The 16,664-nt window shown below is 37.8% G+C and overlaps 1 protein-coding gene across 15 annotated transcripts in view; it reads left to right on the forward strand.

Moving 5' to 3' along the window:
• SRPK2 (SRSF protein kinase 2) overlaps positions 1-16,664 on the forward strand; it is a gene marked incomplete at its 5' end in the record, with an annotated part of 222,027 nt that overhangs the window by 83,180 nt on the left and 122,183 nt on the right. For 4 of the 15 annotated variants that reach the window (XM_082399791.1, XM_082399796.1, XM_082399782.1 and 1 more), the window contains one exon: positions 10,937-11,000. The exons of the other annotated variants lie outside the window; for them this stretch is intronic. In XM_082399791.1, the coding sequence (XP_082255917.1) occupies positions 10,937-11,000 (64 nt within the window). The remainder of the gene's footprint in view (positions 1-10,936; positions 11,001-16,664) is intronic. 15 annotated transcript variants of the gene reach the window in all.

Below are 16,664 nucleotides of genomic sequence, written 5' to 3' on the forward strand. Positions count from 1 at the left end.
AAATCCACCTGAAATTATTTTTAAAATATTAATTAATTAGTTAATTATCGGCTGCGCTGGGTCTTAGTTGCGGCATGCAGACTCTTAGTTGTGGCATGCATGCGGGATCTCTTTCCCCAACCAGGGATTGAACCTGGCCCGCTGCATTGGGGGCGTGGAGTCTTACCCAGTGGACCACCAGGAAATTACCGAAAGGGATTTATTTTAAATGGGTATCCTTTGGTAACAGTTAACATTATTTAAGAAAATTATTTTTAATTATGCAGGTAATACCTATAAAAAATCCAAGTGCAGGTAATGGTAAAATCCCCCCGACTGCCATTCCTTATTCCACGTCCCATCTCCAGAAGCGCGCGGGCTTTCTCTAGTTGCAGTGAGCAGGGGCTACTCTTTGTTGAGGTGCGCGGGCTTCTCCTTGCGTTGGCTTCTCTTGTTGAGGAGCACGGGCTCTAGGCGCACAGGCTTCAGTAGTTGTGGCACATGGGCTTTGTTGCTCCGCGGCATGTGGGATCTTCCCGGACCAGGGCTCGAACGCGTGTCCCCTGCATTGACAGGCAGACTCTTAACCACTGCGCCACCGGGGAAGCCCCTCTGTAATGTTTTAAAGATTCATCCATGAGGTAACATGTATCAGTACTTCATTTTCTTTATGTATGGATATACCACATTTTGTTTATCCATTGATCAATTAATGGACATATGGGTTGTTTCCACTTCTTGGATATTATGAATAATGCCATTTCGAACACTTGTGTACAGATTTTATGTGAACAGTATAAACATGTTTTCTCTTGCGTTTATAACGAGGAGTGGAATTGTTGGGTCATATGGTAACTCTTGGTTTAACTTTCTGAAGGACTGCCAGATTGTTTTCCAAAGCAAAGGTACCATTTTACATTCTCACCAGCCGTGCACGAAGGTTCCAAATTCTCCGTATCCTCGCTAACACTTGTTATTATTTTTATGATTATAGCCATCCTGGTGGCTATAAAGTGGTATTTCATTGTTGTTTCTATTTGCATTTCCCTAATGACAAATAATGGTGAGCATCTTTTCATGTGCTTATTGGCTATTTGTATTTCTTCTTTCAAAAAATGTCTATTTAAATCCTTGGCCCAATTTTAAATTGGGTTGTTGTTTTTTTTAAATTGCCAAGTTGTAAGAGTTGTTTATATATTCTGGATGCTAGTCCCTTATCAGTTACGTGATTTGCAAATATTTACTCCCGTTCTGTGGATTGTCCTTTTATTTTCTTGATAGTATTCTTTGATGCACAAAAGTTTTTAATTCTTTTTTTTTTTGGTTTCCCAGTGCGTATAAAAGTTATATTTATACTATACTGTAGTCTATTAAGTGTGCAACAATATTATGTCTAAACAAATGTATATACCTTAATTTAGAAATGCTTTATTGCTAAAAATACCAACCATCATCTGAGCCTTCAGCAAGTCATAATCTTTTTTCTTTTTAATAAATTTATTTATTTTTGGCTGCATTAGGTCTTTGTTGCTGCACGCGAGCTTTCATTAGTTGCCTCTAGTGGGGGCTACTCTTTGCTGTGTTGCACAGGCTTCTCATTGCGGTGGCTTCTCTTGTTGCGGAGCACGGGCTCTAGGCGTGTGGACTTCAGTAGTTGTGGCACGTGGGCTCAGTAGTTGTGGCACACGGGCTCTACAGTGCAGGCTCAGTAGTTGTGGTGCGTGGGCTTTGTTGCTCCGCGACATGTGGGATCTTCCCGGACTAGGGCTCGAACCCGTGTCCCCTGCATTGGCAGGCGGATTCTTAACAACTGCGCCACCAGGGAAGCCCCAATCTTTTTTCTAGTAGAAGATTCTGCATCAGTGTTGATGGCTGCTGACTGTTCAGGGTGGTGGCTGCTGAAGGTTGGGAAGGCTACGGCAATTTCTTAAAATAAGACAACAATGAAGTTTGCCACAATGATTGACTCTTCCTTTCACTAATGATTTCTCTGTAGCATGCATTTTACCCATAGTGGAACTTTTTTCAAAATTTGAGTCAATCCTTTCAAACCCTGCTGCTGCTTTATCAACTAAGTTTATGCCATATTCTAAATCCTTTGTTCTCATTTCAACAGTCTTATACAGCATCTTCACCAGGAGTAGCTTCCATCTCAAGGAACCACTTTCTTTCCTCATTCATAAGAAGCAACTCCTCATCCATGAAAGTCTTCTCATGAGATGGCAGCCATTCAGTCACATCTTCAGGCTCTACTTCTAACTCTCGTTCTCCTGCTGTTTCTGCCACACCTGGAGTTGCTTCTTCCATTGACATCTTGAACCCCTCAAAGTCATTCATAAGGGTTGGAGTCCATTTCTTCTAAACTCCTGTTAATGTTGATATTTTGGCCTCTTTCGATTTTCCCTGGAAAATCATGAATGTTCTTAATGGCATTTAATATGGTGAGTCCTTTCCAGAAGTTTACAGTTTACTTTGTCCAGATCCATTGGAGGAATCACTATCTATGGCAGCTGTAGTCTTATGAAAAGTTTTTTTTTTTTTTTAGACATCTTTATTGGAGAATAATTGCTTTACAATGTTGTGTTAGTTTCTGCTGTATAACAAAGTGAATCAGCTATATGCATACATATATCCTCCTATCCCCTCCTTCTTACGTCTCCCTCCCACCCTCCCTATCCCACGCCTCTAGGTGGTCACAAAACACCAAGCTGATCTCCTTGTGCTATGCAGCTACTTCCCACTAGCTAGCTATTTTACATTTGGTAGTGTGTATATGTAAGTGCTACTCTCTCACTTCGTCCCAGCTTACCCTTCCCCCTCCCTGTGTCCTCAAGTCCATTCTCTACGTCTGCGTCTTTATTTCTGTCCTGCCCCTAGGTTCATCAGAACCATTTTTTTTTTAGATTCCATATGTATGTGTTAGCATACGGTATTAGTTTTTCTCTTTCTGACTTAGTTCACTCTGTATGACAGACTCTAGGTCCATCCACCTCACTGCAAATAACCCAATTTCGTTTCTTTTTATGGCTGAATAATATTCCATTGTATATATGTGCCACATCTTCTTTATCCATTCATCCATCGATGGACACTTAGGTTGCTTCCACGTCCTGGCTATTGTAAGTAGAGCTGCAGTGAACATTGTGGTATATGACTCTTTTTGAATTATGGTTTTCTCCGGGTATATGCCCAGTAGTGGGATTGCTGGATCGTATGGTAGTTCTATTTTTAGTTTTTTAAGGAACCTCCATACTGTTCTCCATAGTGGCTGTATCAATTTACATTCCCACCAGCAGTGCAGGAGGGTTCCCTTTTCTCCACACCCTCTCCAGCATTTGTTGTTTGTAGATTTTTCGATGATGGCCATTCTGACCGGCATGAGGTGATACCTCATTGTAGTTTTGATTTGCATTTCTCTAATGATTAGTGATGTTGAGCATCCTTTCATGTGTTTGTTGGCAATCTGTATATCTTCTTTGGAGATATGTCTGTTTAGGTCTTCTGCCCATTTTTGGATTGGGTTGTTTGTTTTTTTGATATTGAGCTGCATGAGCTGTTTGTATATTTTGGAGATTAATCCTTTGTCAGTTGCTCCCTTTGCAAATCTTTCCTCCCATTCTGAGGGTTGTCTTTTCGTCTTGTTTATGGTTTCCTTTGCTGTGAAAAAATATGGAATGCTTCACGAATTTGCATGTCATCCTTGCGCAGGGGCCATCCTAATCTTCTCTCTATCGTTCCAATTTTAGTATATGTGCTGCTTAAGTGAGTACAAAAGTTTTTAATTCTTACGTTCAATGCATCTATTTATTCTTCTGTTTTTTGTGCTTTTGGTGTCATATTTAAGAAACTCTAACCTAATCCAAAATCAAGGTTTACACCTATATTTCCTTTTAAAAGTTTTATACTTTCAGCCTTTATATTTAGGTCTTTGATCCAGTTTGAATTAATATTTTGTATATGGTGTGAGACAGGAGTCCAACTTTATTCTTTTGCATGTGGACATCCAGTTTTGAGCACCATCTTTTGAAGAGACTGTCTTTCCCCATTGAATGACCTTGGCACTCTTGTCAAAAATCGGTTGACTGTAATGTGAGGGTTTATTTCTGCACTCTAATTCTATTGCATTGATCTATATGTCTATCTTTATGCCAGTTCCCCACTGTTTTGATTACTGTAGCTTTGTAGTAAGTTTTGAAATCTATGTGTGAGCCTTGCAACTTTGTTCTACTTTTTTAAAGATGGTTTTGCCTATTCAGGGTCCCTTGACATTTCCATATGAATTTTAGGGTCAGCTTGTTGATTTCTGCAAAAAAAGGCAGTTGGAATTTTGATAGGGATTGTATGACTCTGTAGATCAATTTGAGGAATATTGCCATCTTAACAATTGTAAATCTTCCAATCCATGAATGCAGGATGTCTTTCCAATTATTTGGGTTTTTAACTTTTTTCAACAGTGTTTTGTAGTTTTCAGTGTACAAGTCTCTCACCTTGGTTGAATTTATTCCTAAATATTTTATTGTTTTTGATGCTATTCTAAGTAGAGTTGTTTAGCCCTGGAATCTTGAGAAAATTTCTTAAACTTTCAAAGCTTCAGTTTCTATGCATGTAAAATGGAAATATTGAGTACCTACCTTCTCCAATTGTTGTGAGGATTAAATGAGTTAATTCATATAAGGGGCTTGAATAAGCTAGATGGTTCAAGCTAAATGTTAAATATTAGACTGTGAACTCTCTAAGAGAAGGAATTTTGCCTTACATATTTTTGTGATATATTTTTTCTTCCCCCTGCTCAGGTAACACCTAGCTCAGTACCTGTTCTTACTGAAGGAATATAGAAGGGTGGAAAAATTGGACTATATCACATAAATTTCAGTTCCTAAGTTTGAAAGTTAATGTTGGTTAGGAGTTGGGGACACTGATTCCTCCTTATACGCACATATTTTGATATGGCTTGTTTTCTTACACATATAAATAAACCTTGCACAATAATTTTGTCACCTCTTAAGACAGTGAATTTTCTTTTTAAGATGGTTGAGTGAGCCTTGACTTCTTTGGTGAACCCACAGTTCTTTATGTGCCAAAATTGTAAATGAAATTAAACGGTCTTAATTTAGGACATTGTAAGTCATAATTTTAGAGAACCGAGTAGTTTCAGTTGTATATTAATATCTAGTACGAAAAACTATCTTTAGGTTAGCATTATAAAAATACTTCTTTTTTCTGATTACTGTTCTCTGATGTAATTTCTAAAATTCATATATTGTACCAGTAAAATATACAAGTGATAATTATTTTGTAAGTATAAAATAGAGAAAGTTTTAAAACTTGACTTCATGGTGACTAGAGCATTGGATCTCACCCTGAGTGTAACAGCTCAGTTATCTAAGAACTTGTGTTACTTCTTCTGTCTCCCCAACAGAGCGAGGGTTAAGAGTGCCTTTGTTCTGTTTAGTGGCTAGATTAACTATTAATGATACTCTGCTGTGGTGAGAAACCTGTAGACAGTTTTCAGGGATTAATTTCATTACATTTCATTGCTAATAGAAGGCATTGATGGTGAGGCTAATAGAAATAGGAATTTATTTAAACATTCATATTTTCACACTTTAATGCAGTTTTGTATTTGTTTCTGAAATTCCTCAACATAAAAATAACGAAGCAACGGTAACAAGTACTGTGTGATGAACTTAAAGTTTTATGGTGCTCCATACAGTGTTAGGATGGATGATCTGGGGTCTTGGCCTGGTGCAGACACAACCCTAGCATTGGTCTCTTTTCTCTGCCTTCTTGCTTGGTGGCTTCCGGTGGGGGGGTGGGGTGGGTGAGAAGGGGAATCCCAATTTTAGGGGATTGACCCACTTTCCTTACTAGGATTTGGAAATCAATAACAAGTCTTTCCTTTTAAACTAGCATTTCTTTTGGGTTATAAGTTGCACTCAGAATAATAATTTAAAAACTGACAGAAGGAAAACATTTTCTTTAGTAAGTGAAGTTTCTTGTAAGTGGCAGCATTAGCTACCTTGAAAGTTTTAAGCCAGAAACCTAACCAGCCTGAGACCACCTCCTTCTTCTTCTCCTCCAGTCCCCCACCAATTCACCCCCACCCCAGCCCACCCCATTGTAGAGTTTGGAGCATACATATTGTTGGTTGGCATTGTGCTATATTCAGGAACATAAAGTAATACTGTTTTGGAATTATAGCAGGAGGAAATTTGATACCAGAAAAAGACTGCTTTTAAGGAAGGTGGGTGAAATTGAGACTTCATTTTGAAAAATAAAATCAGATTTTAGAAGTAAGCTTATTTTATTTAACAAAAGTTCAAGTTGTAGTTGAAAAATATGTACTGAGTTTACTGAGTTTTAGAAGGAAGAATGTATCAAGTGTTGATTGTTTCTGACATACATATTCGTATTAAGTTTTATATACAGTTGATCCCTGTGGGTTCTGAATCCGTGGATACTGAGGGCTGACTGTACTACCTCATTTATATAAGGGACTTGAGCATTCGTGGATTTTGTTATTAGCAGGGGGTAGGGGGTGGGGTGGGAGTCCTGGAACCAATCAGCGCCCCCTCCCACCCCATGAATACCAGGGGGTGACTAATAATATGACTGGATATCTTTTAAGTAGTAATACAATTGTAATGTTGGATATTTTTGCAGACTATTTAAGAGTATTATTATTTTCCCCCGTTAGTCTCTCATAATCAAATAATTATCATTCCTGAGACACTTAGCATATTATTGTCCTTGTTGATTACTCTTAACAATTACTAACCTTCTTAACTCCTTTCTATATTTGTCAGTGGGTTTGCCTGGGATTCTAACATTTCTTTAGTATTGTCCGTCAACTTTGTCTAAAGTTCCATCCTTTGTTGCAGATTTTCAGTGTTCACTTTGCTCTGGACTTGCATTTTGTTTGAATTGTTGGGCTGTATGACCATCAGTGAGAGACTGAGCAGAGAAGGCATTTGATGGGTGGGGGTAGAGGCTGGTGAAAATCAGGGACAGTTGTTTGAATGGTCAGTTTATCAATGGGCATTTTTTTGCACAATTTTTGCTTTTCTGTGCATTCTCATCACAAAGAAAACTTGAATAATGAATGCTGGGATAACAGGCACTCCTTTTTAGGCTAGACTGATCTTCGGGATGTTGGGAGCAGTTAATCATTGATCTTCCTAGATGTCTCAGAGAGCTTGCTTTACTCCTGTCCCTTTATGAAGAGGCTCTTTTGTGTCAGTCTCTTGAATTTTGAGTCAGGACCTCAGTACTTGGTCCCAGATGGTAATATCATGGATTGACACCTGAGCAGGAAAAGGATTGACACCTGCTGCAGGCCCTCTTGCAAGCTTAAACAGGAGCCCCTTAAAGATACTCGCTTAAGGTGAGAGAAGGCCATAAGTATGCATTCCAAGGTAGTAGAATCTGTGAACGCGTGAAGTAAAGAGGAGAAGTAGTTAACTAATTGGTAGCGAAGGGAGAAATGGAATTATCAGAGGAAATCGATCAGAGGTTTTGGCTGCCAGGATGGGGAAAGGTTAAGGTGGAGAACAATCCCTCGGAGCACTTGGTATTGTAACTGGGTTTCAAGAGCTGCCCCGTCTTCTGAACAAGATTCTGGTTCTGAGGCCTACTGAGGCATTTTTTTTCCCTCCTCTTAACTTCTAGATGTATTCTTGCTGTATTATCCTGTCACCTGAAGTAACCTGAGCAGATACCTGTTTCTTGTAGCCTGAAATGGCTCCAAATTTGCCAAGTGAGAGGAAATGTAGTAAATCTGTTAGAATAACACCGATGTTAAAAGGATGTAGGTCTACGAGTTTAGGTAGAACTGTTTGCCCAATTATGATGTCTTATTTAATTTCCATGTCATAAAAGTAAGCGTCCTTTGTGAGCTCATGCTTGGTGTTTAGTGATCTTAAAGGACGCGGAAGCGGATCCTCTGCATCGGAGCCCTGTGTTACGCTTCTGCTGCTGTTGCTGTTAGGATTCTAGGTGGATTCGGGACGGCCCAGTTTCTCTTCTAGGGTCTGAATCTTTGAAGCACCTCCTTTTCTGGACTATGTTTGGTAGTAGTTACTGTTCACTGCTATTCCTTGTCAGGGTTCTTAGGGATTGGTTCAACTGTGCACCCTAAGTATTCCAGGAGTCTTCAAACTCATGTTATTGAGTAGAAAATGAAGTATTAGAGATAGTAGGTACTACTTGCTTGTTTATTTGTGAAATAAGGAAATGTGAGTTTAACAGGAAAACTGTAATTCATAAAGGAAAAGACTGGTGGGATTAATTGCAGAAAAATAAAGTATAGGGTCCTGGATACTGTGAAATATCCAGTATAGATATAGAAAAACAACTAATTTGGGGGATGTATTTGCAGTGTGTGTAAGAGAGCATCCTACGTGTGGTCATGGTAGTAGATGACTCAGGTGATCAGAGGTTCAGGACACTATTGGGGAGCCCAAGGCCCTTAACCAAGGGTGTTTGGAATCATATTGACATGAACATCAAAGCCCCCCAGGACTGTGGCGTTTATCGTGGTAGAATGAACATGGGGAGTAATCAGACCCATGGCTGGTATTGATAAGGATTAGATAGGAGTGTAGAGGGAATGCATGGCCCTCAGTGGATACAATGTTAACTTGGTATTTGTGAACATTCCTGAACCTTTCAGTCCTTCTGGAGCTATAAACAGATCTGAAGGTTTGAAGAAAATGTGAAAATCATGTTGGAAACCTTTCCATGAATTATTTGAAACCTTTTTGGTTTGTAGCTTCCAAAGTCACCAGCCAGAAAATGGTTTAGAGCTTTAACTTTTCTTTCTAATATATGTAAGACAGACATATACTTCATTAGAGCTATGCAGTTTAATCTTGGAGACTTTCAGCTTAAGTGCACAGATATTATAGAGATACACTGAAGTGTGAACTTTCTGTCTTTTTGGAATGAAAAATTGCCACAGTGAAGAAGAATTCAAGTGTCACCTCATTCCTGCAATGGCTAGTTGATAAACTGAGAATAATTCCTCTAGAAAGGAAGGCTGAGACACAGGTTAAAGTTTAATTTCCACATATAATAATATCAATACTATAGTGATAAAAAGGTGAATGTTAAGGTTGGTAGTAAGAAGGAGAAGGTGGATTAAAACTATAGAAAAGCTCTTTAAAATGGGACAGACCTAGTATACCTCATTAGGTCATTCAACAAATATTTATTTAGGATCCCATCCTTTGCTAGGCAGTGAGGGCTTATTACTACGTGCCAAGCACAACACTGCGTGCCTTTCATGGGTTATGTCATTCAATCCTTACAACAGCCCTTCATGTAGAATTATTATCCCCATTTTATAGGAGAGGAGATAGAGGCTTAGAGAGTTTATTTCCCCAAGGTCATATGGCTGTTAAAAATGATGGAGAAGCCTGCTTTCAAATCCTAGGCTGCTTGGCGGCGGATCCTGGAGCCTGAGTTCTTAAATGCCATGCTCTTTTTAAACGGGGTGTTACTGAGCATTCACTATGGCACCAGGTGCCAGGCTCTGTAATCCATGTAAGACTCCTCAAGGTAAGTTTCATTATCATCATCTCAATTTCACCACTGTGCTATGTGCTCTCCCCAGTGGTAGTTAGGCTGTAGCCTGTGGTAGATTCTATGCTCTCATTAGATATTCATGCCAGCTTTATAATGCCCATTGGATGAAGTTGTTAGCTTAAACAATTTGGAACAACTCATATTTTAACAACACTGAGAGGATATTTCTGTACAGGCCCATTGTATTTTATGCAACTAATTATTTTCCTTTCTCCTTTACATTTCATATTCCTTGGATTTCTAGAATCAAGATTCTTAAAAATTAAAATTCATTTTACCCTTTAAAAAAGAACCCCAAACTACTGAGGTCTACTTTGAAATCCTGAGACTGCCTATAGATTTAGTGGGATTGTGTTTTATTTTTGGTATGTGAATTTTTAAGATTTTGAATAGGAAAACGCATTTACAAATAGGAAAACAGCTTTATATGTGAAATAGTCTAGATAATAGGCCCACATCAGTTTTATTCATGTAAAATTATGTGCTTTATATTAATGGTTAATATTTTAAAGGAAATGTGTTAGGTTTTTTTTCCTTCTCTTTTTCCTCTTTTATTTTTATCTCACCTTCCCTTTTTCTCTATAATCTTTTTTTTCCGAATCAGTATCAGCAATGATCTTTTAATTAAATTGAATTTGCGCTTATATTTCTGTTGTAGATAGCGTTGTCAGTCCTCTCCTAAAAGGACAAGTATATTATCTGCTTGGTAACTGGGTGTTGCTGTTCACTTGTGCTGTACTGCGAAGGAGGAGGGGAAAATTAAGGTGTAAAACAGAAGTGTTTTTCTAAAGGAGTTAGGGAGTAGATATAAATGTATCTTTAAAGACAATCAATATATTATAACAGATTAAAATATTTTTAGTCTAAAAATTGGGATTCTGGTTTAATATTTCATTCTTAAGTGATAAAAACGATTCACTGAGCCATATTTTTCAGGGCTGGTGAAATAGAAGTAGCCAAGGGTTGCCTATCTGTTTATTACAGTCTGTAACTTTATTACCCAGACTTCTCAAATTATCTGGTATGTTCAATCCAGTTGTTAGCATTTTTGGTTTGTATTTTAATTTGCTGCATTTAAAAATCTTCCTGTAGAGCCATGCTAGTTCTACCTTAAAAAAAGAAAACACCCCTCTGCTTGAAAGGAATGGTACTTCCTGCTTTCATAAACAGTCATGTGCATAGTTTAGCAAGGCCTGATGCCTCTGGAGCTTTTTCCCTTTATAGCACCATTGAATCCCAGTCCTAACAGAAGTACTGCGAATCTTGTGGCCTCATTTTGAACAAAAGGGGTTAGAGAAGAAAAATCTCTTGATATAAGGCTTGAAAGCAAGGGCAGGCAATCTTGGTTGTGAATATTTTCTGATTTTTCCAGAAATCAAGCAGAAGATTGAGCTGCTGATGTCAGTTAACTCTGAGAAGTCGTCCTCTTCAGAAAGGTACAGCTACATCTCTTGCATGAACAATTAATGGTGTAGCATTGCTAAGAAACAAATCAGGGTGTATTTTTTTCTTGTCAAGTTTGCTATATAACGTATCGTATTGCATGCTGGTCATTGTGCTGTTTTGAAGACGTGTATTTCGGTAAGCTGTTCTGCTTTTACAAAGGGTAATTGATTTAAAAAAAAAAATAGTGAAGCCTAATCAGCTGCAGCATGCACACCATAACACAGCAGACTGGTGGTTCGTGTGTGACAGCTGTTGAAGGCTTTAAAAAACAATATACTTAGCTAAAAAATAAACAGAAATCTTGCTTTCTTTAAGGAAATACTAGTACTAGGTTTGCTTCCTGTATTTTGAGGTTGTTGCTACACAAAATTACCAGTATTGTTTGTAAGATCTAGGTTAAAAATACTTAGCTTTTGGTTGTATTAAATATTTTCTTATGTGGAAAGGGAGTGCCATTTGTAAATAGCTTAGGAATTGCAAACCCACATATTAGTCACATTCTGAAAGAGAGATATGATGCTTCTTCAAGTCTGTGCTAGGAAATGGAACAGTCACTGCATGCAGTAATGGTTCATGCCTGCAGGTAAGGACAAAATGACTCAGAAGTATTTTTAAAGCAATTATTTTATCTGTCAATCGAATGATTATACCTGTAAGGAGATATTTTCATAAAATGCCTATTTTACTTAATAAATAGAATTAAGATATGTTTCTCTCAAGTCAGAAATGGGTCTATAGTTGCCTGTTTTGATATGTAAATGTGTGTTCACTTATGTTTACCAAAATTGTTTCTACTACATAATATTTTAAATTGAGGCTCTTGGGCATACAGTTGATGCTTACCTTTCTGTTGGTTACCTAATAGTTTATATGTAATGTTGGTATTTTGTATTAAGGTGTGTTGATTTATCTTTTCCCTGGTTAGTCTTCAGGGTTGTCTTTTTGTTCATAGATTTAATATTTAGGAAAATATTATGGAGAAATACTTTGGTAGTTAAAGAATGATACAGGAAAAACCCTGGAAAGAAAATGGGAGGTGAAGAACCCAGCATGGTAAAATGAATTTAATTATAGTACACTAGTGTATGGAGAACATGATGTGATGGCAAAATGATGACATTAAATCAATTTATTAGTATAATTGGGTGAAAGGCTCTGGCTTTAATTTAGGGAATTATGAATAAGGAAAATGTTACTGCCTTCTTTAGAGGTTGAACATAGAAAAATTCAGACACATTTGTGTTTATTTTTATGTAGCTTCTAACTTCTGGTTTGTGGCTAGCCATCCCATTTTAAGCATTCTCTTTGCTGAGATGAAAAACAATCTTCAGCCTTGTGAATATTCTGCCAGTAAAATGGTGGTGATGGGAAGGGGAGAGGATGGTGGTGTAAATAGTGAACGTACCGGGTACCAACTGTAATATTAGAGTTTTGTTACTACGAAGAGCATTCTTAATGGCATGACAACAATAATTACGTTGGCTTTTTGAGTAGCATGTGTTCTCTATTGAGAAATTGAAGGTTAAACAGAATGGGTGAATATTATTGAGAAACAAGTTAGGAATGGGTGAGGTTTTTGTAGTTAAAATACACTCTTATAAGGGAAGATTCTAAAATATTTGGTGATTACATATATTTATTTAAAAATTATTATTATTGTTTCATCTAAGCTCCTGTGGTTAAATTTGATGGAAAGAGAGGATGAATGCACACATGATTTTAAAGTTTAGAAATCTGCCACTGTGCTTATGACAACTCTATACACATTTTACCAGAGCTTGCTTGCTTTGTTTGTTACTCTTTTGGGGGGTGCTTACACATATATTTGGCAATTGTGATATGCTGACTTAATGGGTATAAATGTAGTTTATGGCTAAGCCAACACTTTGCCAACATAGAAGTTGTTTTATTAATGTAGAAATATTAAAAATAGAAATTACTCTTTTTTCCCCCTCCTTTAAATAAATTATATAATCATGGTCATCATTTGTCTTTTTAGTTTATTTGGAAGAACTTGAAAAACAAGAATCTGAAGTTTAAAAAAAAATTCATGGCTTAGGAAGACTATACTTGCCCCAGCAATTTAATAGTTTATAGTATCATGTAGCATTACCACCACATTCTGCAATTCCTTGTTCTCTAATCACCTAAATTTTTAAAGTCTTTGACTGTTTTATTTTAAATAGTTATTTGAAGCATGGCATGAGTCTTAAAGATACTTGGCATTTACCTATAGTCAGTATTCCCATGTATTTATTGGTAAAAAGGATGAAGAGACCCTGTTTTTCTTTAAAGAGGGGAGAAGCTACTTGTGAGAAACCAAATTATCATATGTCACGATTGATTTTTGTTCACTGTCTGCAGTATAGCATGATCTTATGTATGTATGTATGTATGTATGTATGGCTGAGTTGGGTCTTCGTTGCTGTGCGTGGGCTTTCTCTAGTTGCGGTGCGTGGGCTTCTCATTGCGGTGGCTTCTCTTGTTGCAGAGCACGGGCTCCAGGCCCGCCGGCTTCAGTAGTTGTGGCTCGCAGGCTCTAGAGCGCAGGCTCAGCAGTTGTGGCGCATGGGCTTAGTTGCTCCGCGGCATGTGGGATCTTCCCGGACCAGGGCTCGAACCCGTGTCCCCTGCATTGGCAGGTGAATTCTTAACCACTGCGCCACCAGGGAAGTCCCCTAGCGTGATCGTTTGATATCTCAGAGAACCGAGTGGAGGAACGATGTTTTTAAGTACAAAATGTGATAGACATATAAACAGTGATGTGATATTCATAGTAATCTTTCCATCTCATATTTTTCACCCGCTTAATGAGAATTGCTAGTCCTGTGACAGCTGGTAGTGGTTGAATTATTATTTTTTTTTTTTCAGACAGTATTGTAAAATGGGAAAAGCAAGACAAAAAATAAGCTTTATTTTTGTAGACTCTTAAGGATTATTCATTGAGAATACATACAAATATGATTTGAAGTTATATTATAATGGAGTTTTGAAGTTTTTTGGTGACCTGAATTAGAAAATATGTTAACAGATCTCAATACCACCTTGAAATTTAAATTTTTTTTTTTTTTTTTTACCTTTAACAGAATGGAGGGATGTCCATTGAATATCATTTAGCAGGGGAGGTGTGGAGCACTTCTTTTCAGAATGGCTGACTCACAGGACAAAAAACAGTGGGGTGACAAAAGTTGTAATTTATTTTTTGGTTTTATATTTTGGAGAGAGAGAAAAATATCAACTTACCCATTTTTAAAATTAAGGACAGAGAACATTATTGAATGAATAAAAAAACAAATGAGCCTGATTTGTATGTTACTGCCAGTTAAGAGGAAGACATATCTGTTGCAAGAGAGTGCCCTTCTGCAGATTTTAGGAATAAACCCTACAGTGAATATTTTCCTTTTAATTGAGCTGCTGTCGGATAGATGGATTATATTCAGCTTAAGCATGGTAGAGACAAGGGTCGAGCATAATTTTAGTTCTTCATCTGCCGCTACTTAATGTAAAAAAAAATAAAAAATAAAAGCCGTAAAAATTTATTTGATGCAAAAATTAGGTTTTTCAAGTTTTTGTTTCTTCTTGCCTTTTCCTAGCTAGAACAATCCAGGGATGTGGAAATTTATGGGGTTAGAGTAGGTGGGGAAGAGACGTATAGTAATAATGGTAATAGCTGGAAAAAAGGTAGTAATCATTTATTAAACATTTTCAGATACTAGTTCTAAGAGAGGAGAAAGCGGGGTGTGCTGTAGGGGGACTCTGATTAAATCATTCCCAGAAAGGTCCTGAGTGAACAGAAAGCCCTTCGCTCTGCCTCAAATTTTTTCAAACTCTATTACTACTTCTTCAGTGAACTCATGAACAAAATCGGACAATACTCAGTACAGAAGAGTTGAGCCCAGAGTGCTGAGAGCTAAGCTTCCCAGTCCATCTAGGCTGAGTCCAGGGAGGGTTGAGGAGGTTGAGATAAGGGGCTTGAGAAGCTGAGAATCTGCATTCACACTAAGCATTGCCCACATCTGCTGTTGTAAAATGTGAATGGATGTTGTGATTAATAAGGTTCACAATTAGTCAAAAGTTGATGAAATATCAGTGCCTTTGTAGGATTGCATTTTCTCAGGGAACGGATTCTAAAAGGATCATCTCTTGTGTATGTGTTTTTGACATTTTTGGTGTTAAAAGGGGTCCTTATACTGGAATAGATATGAAGTAGTATCCTATATCTTTAGCATCCCACATAGCTAGCACATAGTTGACTTGACAAGTTGCTAGCTACCTTTTAAAGAAGAGAAAAAGGGAGAGGGAGAAATTATCATAAAAATAATTATGCTGCGGCTTATATTCTGCGAATGCTATATAAACAGAATTGGTGAGAAGTGATGGAGATTGGTATGTTGCCCCTCCCCTAGTATAAGGGCATTTGAAATAACATAAAGAACCTGTGCTATTTTTGTGTATATATTTTAATTCCTTTTCTTAATTTGGAGCCTCTTCAGTGAAGAGAAAAAGGACATATGATAGTAATGCATGGTTGCAGAAAGCAAAAAGAGAAGTCTGGAAGGATCAGGAGAACAGAAGGGAGAGAATAAATAAATAAGGATGGGACCAGATGAGGAGAGAAGAAAGTAAAGGATGTTCAGTGGAAAATGATCCAGGATCAAGGTGTCTTTTATTTGCTCTTATGTTGAGTATATTTTCCTCCATGTCTCTGTGGTGAATTAAGAGTAGTCGTGGGGGCTTCCCTGGTGGCGCAGTGGTTGAGAATCTGCCTGCCAATGCAGGGGACACGGGTTCGAGCCCTGGTCTGGGAAGATCCCACATGCCGCGGAGCGACTAAGCCCGTGAGCCACAATTGCTGAGCCTGCACGTCTGGAGCCTGTGCTCCGCAACGGGAGAGGCCACGATAGTGAGAGGCCCGCGCACCGCGATGAAGAGTGGTCCCCACTTGCCGCAACTAGAGAAAGCCCTCACACAGAAACGAAGACCCAACACAGCCATAAATAAATAAATAAATAGATAGATAGATAGATAGATAGATAGATAGATAGTAGTCGTGGGAGGAGAGCCAAATTTTATAACAGATTCTCTCTTCATTGGACCTGCCCCCTTCCCATTCCAACTCAAAGGGTAGGACGGGCAGGTAATGATAACTATTTTTTCCTTTTCCACCCCTCACTCTGCCACTCTTGGCTTTGTTTCTGTATTTGCAGGATAGAAGTATTTGAGATGTAGTTTTTCTTGAGTGGTGAGATGCGTTGACGGTGGCTGACTGGGTTGTCTTCCATCTATTCAATCTTTATGCTTTTTTCTGCTTTTATTTAATATTTTGTAATATTTAAATTGTAGATGTATATGGGAAAGTGCATAGATCACAGATCATTATAAAATTCAATTTATTGATTTTTTTTTTTCTTGTGTAGTTTATGGTTTATGTGTTGTATCTAAGAAATCTTTGCCAAGCCCAAGGTCACTAAGGTTTTTGCTACGCTTACTTTTAGAAGTTTTCAGCTCTTCATATTTAAGTCTGTAATTCATTTTGGGCTTTAGTATTAAGGTAGAAATTGAGATTATTTCTGCACATGACTAGTCAGTTGTTTTATCTGTTTTTGAGTATTATATATAAACAGAAACCCTCTGTGTAGTCTTTTGGTCCGTCT

The sequence above is a fragment of the Balaenoptera borealis genome (genome assembly GCF_965194805.1).
Source record: "Balaenoptera borealis genome assembly, chromosome: 7".
Lineage (NCBI taxonomy): Eukaryota > Metazoa > Chordata > Mammalia > Artiodactyla > Balaenopteridae > Balaenoptera > Balaenoptera borealis.